Raw genomic sequence first — 15,468 nt, forward strand, 5'->3', positions numbered from 1 at the left:
CATTAGGCATATTCTCTAGTTCTAGCTTTCCAGTTTATGATGATATGCGTCTTAAACCTTCTTTTCTGTAGATAATTATGGATACCTCCACCCATCCTATCCAGGAGATCTCCACTGCCCTACTTTCTAACTACATTTTGCAATATCTTGAGCCTTGCTCAAGTATTCCATTATTTTCTTTCTTCAGTCTGGACTAAAAGTTTTAAAGAACATGAAAACTTAACCTTTCCTACTCCTTTTCACTGTTGAGATTCCACGAAGAGTAGCTTATAGTTATATGTTCCCTCCAAATGCCTCAAGTCTCAAATGTTTATATCACCATCCCACTGATGACTGGTGATAGCCTAAAAGGAGACTCTGATGTGATAGGCTCTACCCTAGTTGATCAGTTAGCACCATGGACATTTGCTCCTTATTTGGGACTCTTCTTCCTTGATGCCTAGGATTGTCATTCCCAATGTCTTTGCTTGCTTTTCCTCAGCAAATCCTGGATATGTGTATTTTTTTTTTTAAAGATTTATTTACTGAAGTAGCCTCTACACCCAACATGTGGCTTGAACTCGTGTCCCAAGATCAAGAGTCACATGCTCCATGAACTAAGCCAGCCAGGCACCCCAGGGATGTTTATATTTCTTTTTTAAATGTTTTAATGTTTATTTATTTTTGAGAGAGAGTGTGAGCAAGGGAGCGGCAGAGAGAGAGAGAGAAACAGAGCTCGAAGCAGGCTCCAGGCTCTGAGCTAGCACGCCCAATGTGGGGCTCGAACTCTCAAACTGCAAGATCATGACCTGAGCCAAAGTCGGATGCTTAACCAACTGAGTCACCCAGGTGCCCCAGGATGTTTATATTTCTAAGATGAATAAATCCCAAAAACGAAAGGAAAAATTATCTGTGGTCCAGTTACTCAGTCACTGGTGGCTGCTTTTAAAATAACCGTTTTGGGGGCGCCTGGGTGGCTCAGTCGGTTAAGCGGCCGACTTCAGCTCAGGTCACGATCTCGCGGTCCGTGAGTTCGAGCCCCGCGTCGGGCTCTGGGCTGATGGCTCAGAGCCTGGAGCCTGCTTCCGATTCTGTGTCTCCCTCTCTCTCTGCCCCTCCCCCGTTCATGCTCTGTCTCTCTCGGTCTCAAAAATAAATAAATGTTAAAAAAAAAAATTTAAAATAACCGTTTTGTTTCTTTTTGCAGGATTGTGTTTTGACATAGTTGTATTTATACATACGCATAAATCTTTTTTAAAATGTTTATTTTCAGAGAGACAGAGCAGGAGCAGGGGAGGGGCACAGAGAGAGAGTGAGAGAGAGAATCCCAAGCAGGCTCTGTGCTGTCAGTGCAGAGCCCAATGTGGGGCTCAGTCTCATGAACTGTGAGATCATGACCTGAGCTGAAATCAAGAGACAGAGGCTAACCGACTTAGTCACCCACATGCCCCCATATGCATAAATCTCATGTCTATTTTTTTTAACTTAACAGAATAAGAACATTTCTGTTACACATAACCTTCATAAACACTTTTAATGGCATTTTGTGAAGTGGATGATCCATAATTTGTTGTAATTTCATGAACATCTTTGCACAAATATTTTGAGATTGTTTCTAAAAATAGTTTACCAGCATTTTAAGACTTTCTACACATATTACCAGATTGCATTCAGTGAAGACTTTAAAAAATATCTTTGGGGGTGGTGCCTGGGTGGCTCAGTCAGTTAAACATCCAGCTCTGGATTCTAGCTCAGGTTATGATCTCACAGTGTGTGGGTTCAACCCTAGCATTGGGCTCTGCTCTGATAGGTAGGATAGCTCTGCGCTGATTGGGATTCTCTCCCTTTCTCTCTGCCCTTCCACCCTCTCTCACTCTCTTTCTCTAAATAAATAAATAAACAAACAAACAAACCAAACTTAAAAAAATATTTTGAGGGGGCACCTGGGTGGCTAAGTCGGTTAAACATCAGGATCTTGATTTCAGCTCAGGTCATGATCTTGCAGTTTTGCACTGAGACCCACATTGAGCCCCGCATTGGGCTCTGCACTGACAGCATGGAGCCTGCTTGGGATTCTCTCCCTCTCTCTCTCTCCCTGTCTCTCCCCTGTTCATGCTCTCTCTCTTTCTCAAATAAACTGAAATGTTTTGAAGGGGGAGTGTCAACATTTTTATTCCTCTAACATATCTCTTTCCTGTTCATGGAAAAAACTTCTAAATCTATGTATTGGGTGGGGAGAGGAGGGAGGGATTGGGGACCCATGCTTTAGGAACATGTAGGGCTATATTGGGGGACGAATTTAAAAGAAGCAAAAGATATCATTTGACCAGATGCCATGCATCATTGATTTCATTGTCAGTTTTCAGATTACCTGTGAATTTGAGCATTTCTCTATTCTTCACCTTTGGTTTTACGTGGTAGTACTAGTTTTACTCTCAGCTTTCAGATGAGTGTCTGAGTATGCCATACTACTTAAGGAGTTAGTTATTGGTACTATCTTTATTGCAATTTGGACGAAAAGCTGGCAGACGCGGAAATTAAGTGACCGCTGAGCAATTCACTGTGTATGAAATACTCTGGGCATTTCAAAAATAGACACATTTTATGCTCTCTGGAAGCCTATTATCTAAGAAGACTGGATTTTAACCTTGGAGCTTAAGAATCCCGGGCTGTTTAATTTTTTTTTTTTTTAATGTTTATTTACTTTTGAGAGACAGAGAGGCAGAGTGTGAGCGGGGGCGGGGGGGTGGGAGTGGCTAGGGGCAGAGAGAGAGAGAAAGAAACAATCCCAAGCGGGCTGCAGGCTCTGAGCTGCCAGCACAGAGCCTAAGGCGGGGCTTCAATTCGCCAGCCACAAGATCATGACCTGAGCCGAAGTCCGCCGCCCTTAACCTACTGAGCCACCCAGGTACTACCCGGCTATGTTTGTTTAAAATGCAGTTTTTCAGGTTCCACCCCCCTCCTCCCGTAAGTTTTGATTCATTGGGTAGGGTGTGGAGGGCACAGATATTTACAATTTTAATTAGTATCCTCTTGACTGTGGTGCAGCTGATTCGTATTGAGAAACACTATAAATAGGTACTATAGATAAATGAAAGAAACGTTAGATTTAAGTTGCCATCACTTGTAGGCCATAAGAAGCACCCGCTGGGCCCAGGTGAGGTAGAAACGTTGATCCTCAGCTCAAGAGCAGCCTCGAATCCCTGACAATCTCAGACTCAAGCCAGCACTCTGGGCGGGTTCCTCTAGTTCCCTGGGCCGGCTGGAGCGCAGGGTTTGCCCCGCAATCTGCGCTCGCGCTACCGGAAGCCCCACCCTCTTTCTCTAGGCCCCGCCCCTGCACCGGTGGGCCCTGCTCTTGCCCTTACAGGTCCCGCCCCTCCCCCGGCTGGCCGCCAACGACGCCAGAGCCGGAAATGACGACGCCAGTGAAGCCTTTTGGGCGGGGCCTAGGCCGAGCAGCTCCAGAGGCTGCGATTTCACATCGGAAACAAAACAGCGGCTGCTCGGAAAGGAGCCTCCCCTGCCAGGGGCCGGTGTCGGCGGCGAGAGAAGAGTAGGTGCGTGATGGGGACTTAGGGGAGAAGGGAAGGTGCCCCTCACACGGTGCAGACACGGGCCGTCGCGGGCAGGGCCCGGCCCTGTGTCGCTGCCCGGGCCGTGGAGTCGGTGTCCTCGAGGATGAGGAACGGGGCGCGGCCGAGCGGGGACCGAGGAACCCCGAGTGGGGAACGAGGAGGGGCGGCCCGTTTCTCCTGCTCCCGGCTCAGCGCGCGGTCAGGTTGAAGAGATTCCCCTCCGTAGATTTGTTCCGGAAGTGCTGGTTTCCCGAAGATGTTTCAGGGCGCAGGTGCCCTGGGCCGGGATTGCCGGTCTTGACTGGAGTGGAGCAGGAGAAAGAGGAAGCTCCTTGCCCCCGGTCTGGTTGAGCAACTAGTGAAACTCCGCGCCTCATACCCTGAGTGTGTCCTTGTCTGGGGAAGCGAGTGGCACTCAGGGCTAAGTTCCTTGTGTCTGACGCTCGAGGAGGAAAACAGGGTCTGATGCTTTTGCCTTGGTTGGAACCGTCGCGAGGCATGATATTGCTTTGCATGTGTCTTGGATATTTACGTTTTGTTCCCGTTCGGATTCTTTTCAAATAAATATTTTTTTATTGTAAGAGAGCAGTTGAATAATAATTTTAAAAGCACTACTTGCCTGCTTTGGGCAAGATTAATACAGTATTCAGGACTTTGGGAGATAAGGATAAGATGCAAATAACTGTGGCATATATAACTATATGACAGAGCACGCTGTAAAGCTTGTAACATTCTCTGAAGTTTCAGGCAAGTAGAAATCACATCTGGTTAGGGAGTCTTGTTATATGAGTTTTTTTTTTTTTTTTTAACAGTGGAAAGGGAAAGGTTTTCACTCCTGGAGTTAAAGTGGGAAGGGTATTATAATCAGGGTGTATCACAAACAGGGATTCTCTGGATCTTAAGCCTCTAGTGACCCACTCTGACCATTAAAATAACTGTTATGAAGGAGAATAAAACAGCAAAGTAGATTGGAGCTTGTTGCATTCGGCTAATTTCGGTCACCTGCAAAAAAGCCTGTTTGTTTCATTTCTCCTTAACTCATTTGCAGAGTTCAACCAACTTAAGCCCCCCCCACCCCCATTTAATAATAAACCCTTAACAATGAGAAAAAGATCATATATATTGAGTGCATGGATTATCCCCCTACCCTCGCCCAGTAGATAATAGAAGTGGCATGGTCCTAGGTATACTTTCTTTGAATGGATGTGATTTTTGCTGAATTTTAAGTTAATGGCTGTAACTGTCCTAGACTGCTGCAAGGATTTTCATTTAGGGGAAACTGAAGATTGAAGTTGGTCTCTGAGAACCACCCTAGCAGGAAAGTACAACATAGGTTACCAAAGCTTATGTGATCCTGTTCCTCTCAGATGCAGGCTTCCTCTGCTCCTGCTTTCCCACTAATATTATTTTATTAAAATTTTTTTTAACATTTATTTATTATTGAGAGATAGACACAGAGCGTGAGCAGGGGAGGGGTAGAGAGAGGGGGAGACACAGAGTCTGAAGTAGGCTCCAGGCTCTGAGCTATCAGCACAGGGCCCGACTCGGGGCTCGAACTCACAAACTGTTGAGATCGTGACCTGAGCCGAAGTCGGACGCTTAACCAACTGAGCCACCTAGGTGCCCCACTAATATTATTAAAAAAAAAAAAAAAATTTTTTTTTTTAACGTTTATTCATTTTTTGAGAGACAGAGAGAGACAGAGCGTGAGTGGGGAAGGGGCAGAGAGAGAGGGAGACACAGAATCTGAAGCAAGCTCTAGGCCCTGGAGCCCGATGTAGGGTTCAAACTCATAGACTGTGAGATCATGACCTGAGCCGAAGTCGGATGCCCAACCGACTGAGCCACCCAGGTGCCTCTCCCACTAATATTATTGAAGATTATAGGGAGAGACTTCTTTATGGTATATTCTGAAAAACCTTTCAAAGACCTTTAATACTGACTCTTCATGTGATGTTAGGCAGATTTGGAATGTGTTTTACGAGTGACACTGTTATGGTCAGAACTTTAGGCACATTAATCTAATAGTGGGGGCTAGAATGGATAAGAGAATTGAGGTGACTTTTGCATAATTCAGGTGAGATATGATGGGAGTTTGATCTTTGGTGATGACAGGGGCTTAGAAAGGAGGAAAAACAGGAACAGGACATGGCATCCAGTAGAGAAGGAATAAAATATAAAGTTGAGTAGGAGGTTTTAAGTTTGGAGAAAGGGGGAAACGATTGCAGAAATAAGGAAGTTAGGAGCAAAGAACTAGTTTAGAGAGGAACATGAGGAAGTGGTTTGGAAGTATCACTTTGGAAGTGCCAGCAGGTGAAGATGTCCCATGGACAGACCTGGAGCTGTAAATATGAGAGTCACTGAAATAGATTTTCTAGTTGATGTTGGAGCAATGCCTAATGAAAGGAAAGGGACAAGGAGGCCCACGCAGACCCTAGGAACACTTAGAATGAAGGAGTGGAAGAAGGGCGAGGAACCACCTGAGGAGAATGAGTGGCGGGAGGAGAACCTCCAGAGTTCAGTGTCACAAAGGCTGAGGAAGGGAGGGAAGCTTCGGGAAGGAGAAGGCTGTTAGGAATTTTCAGTATCTGGCCTGGTATAGCAGAAGGAGCTGAAGATTTAGAGCAGCACTGTCTGGTAGAAACAGTATGAGGTACGAATGTTAATTGAAAACTTTTTTTAAAAGTTTGTTTATTGGCAGAGAGGGGCAGAGAGAGGGAAAGAGAGAATCCCCAGCAGGCTCTGCGCTTGATCTTACAAGCTGAGATCATGAAATGGACTGAAATCAAGAGTCAGACGCTTAACCCACTGAGCCATCCAGGCGCCTCTCCCCTAAAACTTTTTTTTTTTTAATTTTTTTTTTTTAACGTTTATTTATTTTTGAGACAGAGAGAGACACAGCATGAACAGGGGAGGGGCAGAGAGAGAGGGAGACACAGAATCCGAAGCAGGCTCCAGGCTCTGAGCCATCAGCCCAGAGCCCGACGCGGGGCTCGAACTCACGGACTGTGCGATCGTGACCTGAGCTGAAGTCGGCCGCTTAACCGACTGAGCCACCCAGGCGCCCCACCCCCTAAAACTTTTTAATGAACAAGTTTGATAAAGGTAGAAGGAAATAGATAAAATTAATTTTAATAGTCTATTTTATGTAACCTAGTACATCTAAAAGTTTTTATTTCAACATGTAATTAATATAAAAATATACTTGTCTGACTTCTCCTCTAGCGAGTTAGCTCCTTAAGGAAACAGAAGCATTATCTGATTTGGTAGCATCCCCAACACCTATCACAATGTCTGGTTTTGTAGAAGAAACCCTGACAGTGTGTGTTGATTAAAGGGTATTAATGTTTAGTTTTCACACTGCCCCATACAGTTCCTTAAATTGATGTAAAGCAAAAGAGAGAATGCAAGGATTGCTGAGTATAACCACTGATTTACAAATTAGTTAGATGTGAGTAGTCATGTTTTCATTAAAGATTACTTGTATTCAACCCATTTCCACAATGGATTTGAGACAAACTGGGAGTAATCATACCTTCCATGTAGAGTTACTGAAAGTAAAGGTTTTTTGGGGAAAGATTCTTTAAAATGATGACAAATATTGATAATGTAAGACCATAGTCCCATATCCACAATTATGAAATCCAAAAGCCCCTGAAAAAACCAAAAGGCTTTGTGTCATTCATTTGATAGAAAAATCTAACCTGAACCTATTGTTGTAATTTAAGACTACTTATATGTTTCACTATATAATATATATATTTAAAAAAATTTTTTTTAACATTTATTTTTTTTTTGAGAGACAGAGACAGAGTGTGAGCAGGGGAGGGGCAGAGAGAGAGGGAGTCACAGAATCCAAAGCAGGCTCCAGGCTCTGAGCTGTCAGCATAGAGCCCAACACTGGGCTCAAACTCACGAGCTGTGAGGTCATGACGTGAGCTGAAGTTGAACACTTAACTGACTGAGCCACCCAAGCGCCCCTCACTATATATTTATTAATGTGTTTATTTTGTGGTTCTAAGACTTTGAGGGAGCATTAAAAACATACAGTATTTGCATTGTACTACCTTTATAAAATCTGAGAAAAATACGAATTCCAAACACATTTAGTCTTAAGGGTTTCAGATACAGAATCCTGGATTTGTTAAGTCTTTTTTCGTTTTCAGTGCATCTTCTGAGCACATGTAACCATTATTATTTAAAAACAATTATAGTAACTCTACATAACAGACCTCCCCAAAACCCAGTGCCTTAGAGTATTTGACTCCATATTTGCCTCAAGTTGCAGGACTGTGGATCAGCTAGGGTAGGTCTGCTTTGCATGTTTTATTCTGGGGCCCAGGCTGAAGGGGCAGTGGCTACCCATGGTAAGCTCCTCTCAAGGCAACAGCAGAAGCAAAAGAAGACCAACTCCACAAGCAAAATTCAGCAGTCTGCTTGTGTCACATCTGCTGAGATCCCTTTGACCAAAGCAAGTTAGATGATTGTGCACAAAGGCACAGGGTGGCTAGTAGGCTGCACCCACCTTGACGCCAAAGCAGAGCCTAGCTCGATATCCCGGGCGTGGGGAAGTCTATTTTTCCCTGGGAGATGCTGGGGAGGGAGTGAATATTTGCTGAATAATAATCTAATCTACCACAGATGGCTCGCAGAAGTAGAGTGGGACGGAGGAGGGAAAAAAATCACCAAATAGATATATCACTATCATTGCTCTTTTTGGAGTCTACCACCTTCACAAAGCCTCTTGTAAGACTGAGGAAATTGTTTGCTCCCAGTCTCTTAAAATTCAGAGTCTTTCCAGTGTATATTCCTGAAGTTTTAAGTTAATTTCAAATTATTTTTATTAACTTTAATTATGAATGCAGTTTGGAGATTGGTTACATTTATTGTTGGATGTGAGGTTTTGAAAACTCACATAGAGGCTCTCCCAGCCCATCCATATAATCAGAACTTGGGCGGCCTGTCCAGGTTTGATGTCAAACTAACATCAAAGCTGATAAATAACTTTTGTGGAAAATAAATCACAGTCTCATTTGGCACTTAAAAACTTCTTAGCATCACGATACAAAGGTACTTAAAAAAATACTTTTGGTGGGGTTTTTTTGTTTTTTTTTTTAATGTTTATTTATTTTTGAGAGAGTGAGTGCAAGCAGCGGAGGGGCAGAAGGAGGGAGGGAGACATAATCTGAAGCAGGCTCTTCACTGTCAGCGCAGAACCAGATGCAGGGCTGGAACTCATGAACTGTGAGATCATGACCTGTGCTGAAGTCGGATGCTAAACCAACTGAGCCACCCAGACGCCCCTATTTATGGTGGTTTTCTAAGTGAAGAAGAAACTAGTCAATTGACTAGAGTCATTAAACCACCAACTCTTTGTGCTGGACAAGATCGTGATAAGTTTCACGGAGATGTTTGTTTTTGTGGAATACAGATTTTGTTGGAGTGCCTGGGTGGCTTGGTCCGTTAAGCGTCCAACTCTTGATTTTGGCTCAGGTCATGATCTCAAGGTTTGTGGGTCCAAGTCTGGAGTCAGGCTGTGGGAGCCTGCTTGGAATTCTCTCTCTCCCTCTCTCTCTGCTCCTTCCCCAGCTTGTGTATGTGCACACTCTCCCCAAATAAATAAATAAATAAACTTAAAAAAAAAAAACACACACAAATTTTTACGTTTATCTCTGACAGTGAAGAAAGAAATATCAGTAACTAAGTAAGCTTACTGTAAGAGTTTGAGGTTTAGTTGTTACCTTGAGATGGAGTGAGAGACAGAAATGTATGTTTCTGTTGGTGCTTCCTTAAATGGGACTTTTAATAAACTTATTTTTGGGATTCTAAACCTTTGCTCTTATGATACTTTTTGAAGTGCTGATGGATAGGTTTTCTGATTAGATGGACTTTTGTTCAGCATATGTAAGCTTTGAGATTATTTGTATTCTTCTGGGGTTTTTTAGTATCATTGTGTATAATGGAAATTTTAGTTGCCCATCAGAGAAGGATTTCTTTTTCCTTTTATTTGATTGAGCAGGTGTCTTGAGAAAAAGGAAATGGATGGCAGTGAATTCAAGTGTTGTGCTCTGTCAGTCTCAGAAAATCTTTAGCAGGTGGCCAGAGAGAGAAAACAGCAAAATCTACTTCCGTCCCCTTGCAGTTCGGGTCACAAGATCTTCACTTCCCAACAGCTATCTTTTGGGGTTTTTTTTTTGTTTGTTTTTTTGTTTTGTTTTGTTTTTTTGGTTCTCAGGGCAAGAATGCTAAGAATGTTATAAATCAAGTAGTGTCCTTTGCCACACTGCCTGGACAGTCGGACAGTTGGGTCATTGGGCTTCTTCATGTAGTACTCAATTGTTTTCAGCTGTTACTGGACCAGAATCAAATCAGGCTTTGCCTGTGCCTTTCTTTGTACCAACAATGTTTGTTTGTTCACCAGGCCAGGCTGGTGCTCGCCTGTGCTTCCTGCTGAGCTCCATGTAAAGAGCAGCCCTTCCAAGAAGGGTCACCCTGTAGCTTTGTGATCTTCAAAGCATCAGTGGAAGCATGAGCTTTCTCTAAGTGAACTGGAAAAGACCTGGGCTGGGCATCAGAATACTTGGGTTCTGGAACCGGTGTTACTTGCCCCATAATCATGCACTGGCAAATTCTTTCACCTTTCCTGACCCTTAATTTTTCACATGTAAATACAGGATGTGCCTTTGAAAGTGATATTGGGATATGCCAAAGTGACTACCACATTATTGATGCTTCTCACAAGACTTGTCTGAGAAATCTCCAGTGTGATAATCAGTTTGTGTGGTTTCTTGTAATACCTGAACAGATCCTATAAACCTAAAGCTACTAGTAGAAACTACTAAAGTTAAAATGACCAGATACAAATACTAGGAGTATATATTGGGAAAACTTCTGACACTTCAATTTTTAATTTAGAGTTAGATCAGTCATTGAAGTTTAAGATCTCATTTACTAGGTTTTTTTTAAAGATCTCATTTACTTCTAAGCAGCAGTTCTAGTAGTAATAAAAATCAGCTCACTATAACTTTTTTTGTTTCATAATGTAACTTAATGCTTATTGTAAACTCCCAAAGGGCAGGGATGAGTTTGTTACACAGAGGCAACATAATGTAGTATGTGAGCCGTTGCTTTGCTCCTTTGCGTACTGGATGTGACCTTGTGCAAGTTAGTAGACTTCTGTGTGCCACATGGCTTTCATATGTAAAGTGGATGAAGTGAACGCAATTAAGTAAATCCCCTCAGTGTCTGTCTCGGAGTTTTGGTGTAAATAGCCAGTAGGGGTGCCTTGGTGGCTCAGTTAAGCATCTGACTCTTGATTTCAGCTCAGCTCGTGATCTCACAGTTAGTGAGTTTGAGCCCCAGTTGGGCTCTGTGCTGACAGCGAGAGCTTGCTCTCTGCCTTTTTCCCCCGCTCGCGGCTCTCTCTCTCAAAATAAAAAAATGAACGTTAAAAAAAAAAAAAAGCCAGTAAACTACTATTTAGTAAATAGACAATCACTTTTCGTTTCCTATTTTATCTGGTAATATACTTTACTTACTTTTTATTTATTTTTGCCCGCATGGCCCCTTCTTGTATTTTGCTTGTTTCATTTGGCTAACACTCTCTTATTTATTTGTTATTTTGTTTCTGAGGGATTATATGAGAATATTAATGACAGATTTCTGAAGGTTTTTCTGTAATAGAGCTATACTTCAAATGATCTGGTATAGCAGGCAATCAGTGGAAGTGACCAACTTGTAGCTTTTTCTGTTTGCCATCCTCTGGCATTTCTGGGTTAGCTGAGGTGATAGGTACTATACTGGATGTTTTTGTGGGAAAGAAGGGGATAATATGTGCTCTGTTTGCTGATCATTAATGCTACATTAATGTTAAAATTTCAATGAGATAGTCAACTTTAAAAAATCTTAGAAGCATAGATCAGAATATTTACTTTGAATGTTTATTGGACTTATAAAAAAATATATCTGTTCTATTGGCATGCAGCTCTCTTTTAGGTAAGCTAACATACATGTTGCCAAGTCTTAATTTTATTCGTTTTAAGAGACAGGAACAGTGGTATGAATAACCATAAATGTAGGTTTACTTCCACAAAAATCTCTGAATTTTTAAATTGAAGCATATAGAAATGTGCACACATCATAGGTACAGAGCTGAGTGCGTTTTCACAGACTGAAATCCCTGTGTAACTAGCACCCAGATCAAGAAACAAAACATTACCAATACTCGCAAAAACTTCCCAAATATCCACTTTGAGTAAATAACCACCATAAAGGTGACTGTTGTCTCTATTTGTATGTTTAATTAACTTTATTTTTAAAACAGATTTACATTAGTTAGGTCTTAGTTAGTTAATATTAATTTGCAATCCCCTGATTTCATGTCAGCTAACCATGGGCTGAAGCTGGAAGGGAGGACAACGGTTGGCATGGTATATAAAAGTACGTAGGATAGGAGGGAAGCATACCTTGATTAAAAATTTGTCATGATTTAAATGATCTAGGTATAGGTAATTAAGGGTTAATTTGAACTCAGTACTAGAGGAGAAAATTACTTTCTGAGTGTGTGTTTTTAATCTGCCTTCGGTGTTTTTGATGAAAAATCACTAGAATGTAAAAAGAAGAGTATTTACAGGGTAGAGGATACCCAAGTTGAAAGTGAAAATGAAACTGGACATTGACAAAATACTTTCATGTGAGTGTGTAAGTGGTAATGTCTTACGGTGTGTAAATGAGAATACTGCTTAGGTATACAAACAGATTTTTTTTTTCCTTCTGTATTTCTGAAGACTTTCTATGAAAAGGGAAGTTGAAATAAAAATATTGGCTGGTGGAAATTAAGGCAGACAGGCAAATGGGAATGCGTCCCCACCCCCCCCCCCTCCCCCCAGGGTGAACTCTGGGAGACCGAATGGAATGTGTAAATAAGGCTGGGCCAGGATGCAAAGGAGAGACCTAAGGCTGGGAGTTAGGAGTCTGTGATTTTTGTCCTGGTCTGCCCAGTTGTGTGATTTTAAGCAAGTCGCTGAACTTAGGTCCTCTTCTGCTTTTGTAAAATGGGTATGTTACCTGCTTCCCCTGGCTCGGGGGCATTGTGGTAAGGATAAATGAGACGACAAAGAGAATTTTGCAAAATTAAAAGCACTAGACAATTTTACAGAGATAGAAAGGTTAATTTGGATTAGTCATCATAGGAAAAGGAATGTTGAAGAGAACATTCTTTAATATCATTTAGGTCCCTTTGCTCTAAATCTGAAATCATTAGATAGATTTGTGATTGAAAATACTTGGTTTCTCAAGTAGATTTACTCATTACCAAACTGACAAAAGTTTGTCACTTGAAGTTGATGGCAGATTAATACATTTCTGGTTTACAAATTGGTATTATAAGTGTTTGATTCATGTGAATAGATTTACAAGGGTTTGATCAACTCTGGGTGACCTGGTAAAATCCTATTTCAGACCTGATCCGGGAGCCTGCAAATGACAGCAGCCTGAGAGGTCCTTAGAAAGCTTGGCTTGGAGGAGAACACATGAAAGAAAGGTTTGTTTTGGCTGAATGTAATTTATGGAAGTGTTTGAAAATAAAAGTATAATTGTAATGCACAAAGGATTGTTTTCTTTTTCCTTTTTCAGAACCCCAAGAGGTTTTGTTTTCTGTGAAAAAGTATTTCTATACATTTGCTCCAATGACAGAGTTACCTGCACCCTTGTCTTACTTCCAGAATGCACAGATGTCCGAGGACAACCACCTGAGCAATACTGTACGTAGCCAGGTACAGTGTCAACCCCTGAAACTGCCCTTGCCAGACTATGGATTCAGTGACCTCCTTCCCTCATTTCCAAGAGAGGCTGAGGGGACTGAGCAAGCTTTCTCTGCTTTATCAAATTTACCTGTTAGCTGAACTTCAACTGAGGGCAAAGCATTGTACCATTTAGTGCTGGGGACACAAGGCTGTGTGAGACGTAGGTGTTAATATAGTTTCTCCCTGCCTCAGATATCGCCTCCTCTATGAAAGCCTCTCCAACTTCCCCAGCTATTTGTTATTTTACATTAACTTACTCTTACTCTTCCATGGGCCGAGTACATTTTATTTACTTTTATTTTTTCAGTACCCGGCATGGTTCCTGACAGTGCCCAGTAAATGCTCACTGGGACAATGCACAGTGATGAATGCAAGACTGAGTGTAGAAATCCTAAGAGAGTTCAAAGGAGGGGCACCTGGGTGGCTTAGTTGGTTAAGCATCCTTCTTTGGCTCAGGTCATGATCTCACAGTTCATGGGTTTGAGCCCCAAGTTGGGCTCTGCAGTGACAGCTTGGAGCCTGGAACCTACTTCAGATTCTGTATCTCCCTCTCTCTGCCCCTCCTTGCTCATGCTTGCTCTCTCTCTCTCAAAAATAAACATTAAAAAAAAGAGTTCAAAGGAGAGAATCAAGAAAGGGGTGTAATTAGTGTTATGAGACACAGATGTCCAACCTGCCTGCAACTCTGTTAGCTAATCATTACAGATTGAATGTAGATCCCACAGATGGACTGTGAGATAGCTGGGAAATTGGTAGGATTTTTAGAGATGGAGCCAGAATGGGGGAACATAGAAGGCCAACTATAAGCTATGCAGGCTGTGAGGGGTCAGGTCGGGTGGGGTGGGATCAGACTTCCCCCTGTTAGAACCAGAGAGCAGAACCAGTGGTGGAAGGAAACAAGTTCTGGGTCAATAAAAAAGAATTATCTCATAATCTGTTGTACATCTGAAAGGGTGCGGACTGCCTTGTGGCTTAGTGTGTGTTTGTCACTAAAAGCAGTTCCAGAGAAGGCTGGAAAACTACCAACCACATCTGCAGAGAGTTAGTCTGTGGAATGAGCAGTGAGCTAGAGCACTAACTAGATGGCCTGGAAGTGCCCTTCACACTAAGATTTAGGATTCCAATTAAGGGTCAAAATGTGAGGAGGAAGGCTTCACAAAATATTCTTTGATGAATGGGTAGGATTAGAGTAGAGCAAACTTCTATCACCACTGATAGAAGAAATAACACTAGTGGAGGAAGAATTTTCCTAAAATATAAATAGACAGGGAAGCTGTATCCAGAGATATGTCATCAGAGGCAGGTCACACTGTACTGCCAGAACATTTTTAATCAAGTGAGATCAAGTTAAAATAATTATCAGGGGAAGCCCTGAAAGGGAACACAAGCTGTAAAGGGTAGTATGTAGTCCGAGGGGTGTGTGAAGGAAGGGAGAGGAGAAGAGTTTTTACCTCAGTTCTTGGTTGATAATGGGTGTTACAAAGACTGGTTTTTGTGGAAACATGTTTGTAACAGCAGCTCGATATGCTCCTTTTTGCTATTTCCCTGGAATGGATTTAAACCAAAAAAAATTTTTTTTTAATGTTTATTTATTTTTGAGAGAGACAAAGACAGAGCATGAGCCAGAGAGGGACAGAGAGAAGGGGAGACAGAATCTGGAACAGGTGCCAGGCTCTGAGCTGTCAGCACAGAGCCTGACGTGGGGCTCGAACTCACCAACTGCGAGATCATGACCTGAGCCGAAGTTGGACGCTTAACTGACTGAGCCACCCAGGTGCCCCTCCCCGGAATAGATTTTTGAAAAGTTAGCATGAGACCAGATTATGAAGTTCCTTGGTAGTTTCAATGCCACAGACTTTGTAAAACTGTTACTTCAGAGTAGGGAGAGGGAAAATGGGGACAGTCCCAACTTAGTTTCTGGGTACCCCTTCCTTAACTAGAGCAGCTCCTACTGTATCTTTTTATATATTGATCTTCTGTGGATCCATTTGAACAAAAGATTCCACCACTAACAAATTTTGGGGAAAAACAACAACAACACAGTTATATGTCACCTATTTGTTCCAAACCTTCCAAAGGTATCTCATCTCAGAAAAAATCAGGTCTGA

General features: G+C 42.2%; 1 protein-coding gene across 2 annotated transcripts in view; it reads left to right on the forward strand.

Annotated features, from left to right (window-relative positions):
* Positions 1-3,402: 3,402 nt before the first annotated feature.
* PSEN1 (presenilin 1) overlaps positions 3,403-15,468 on the forward strand; it is a 72,057-nt gene continuing 59,991 nt past the window's right edge. The window contains exons 1-3 of one of the 2 annotated variants that reach the window (XM_007095098.3): positions 3,403-3,539; positions 13,017-13,098; positions 13,191-13,330. In XM_007095098.3, the coding sequence (XP_007095160.2) occupies positions 13,244-13,330 (87 nt within the window). In that variant the 5' untranslated portion in view covers positions 3,403-3,539; positions 13,017-13,098; positions 13,191-13,243. The remainder of the gene's footprint in view (positions 3,540-13,016; positions 13,099-13,190; positions 13,331-15,468) is intronic. The other variant, XM_007095099.3, reaches the window with a different exon arrangement.

This window comes from Panthera tigris, chromosome B3 (assembly GCF_018350195.1).
Source record: "Panthera tigris isolate Pti1 chromosome B3, P.tigris_Pti1_mat1.1, whole genome shotgun sequence".
NCBI lineage: Eukaryota > Metazoa > Chordata > Mammalia > Carnivora > Felidae > Panthera > Panthera tigris.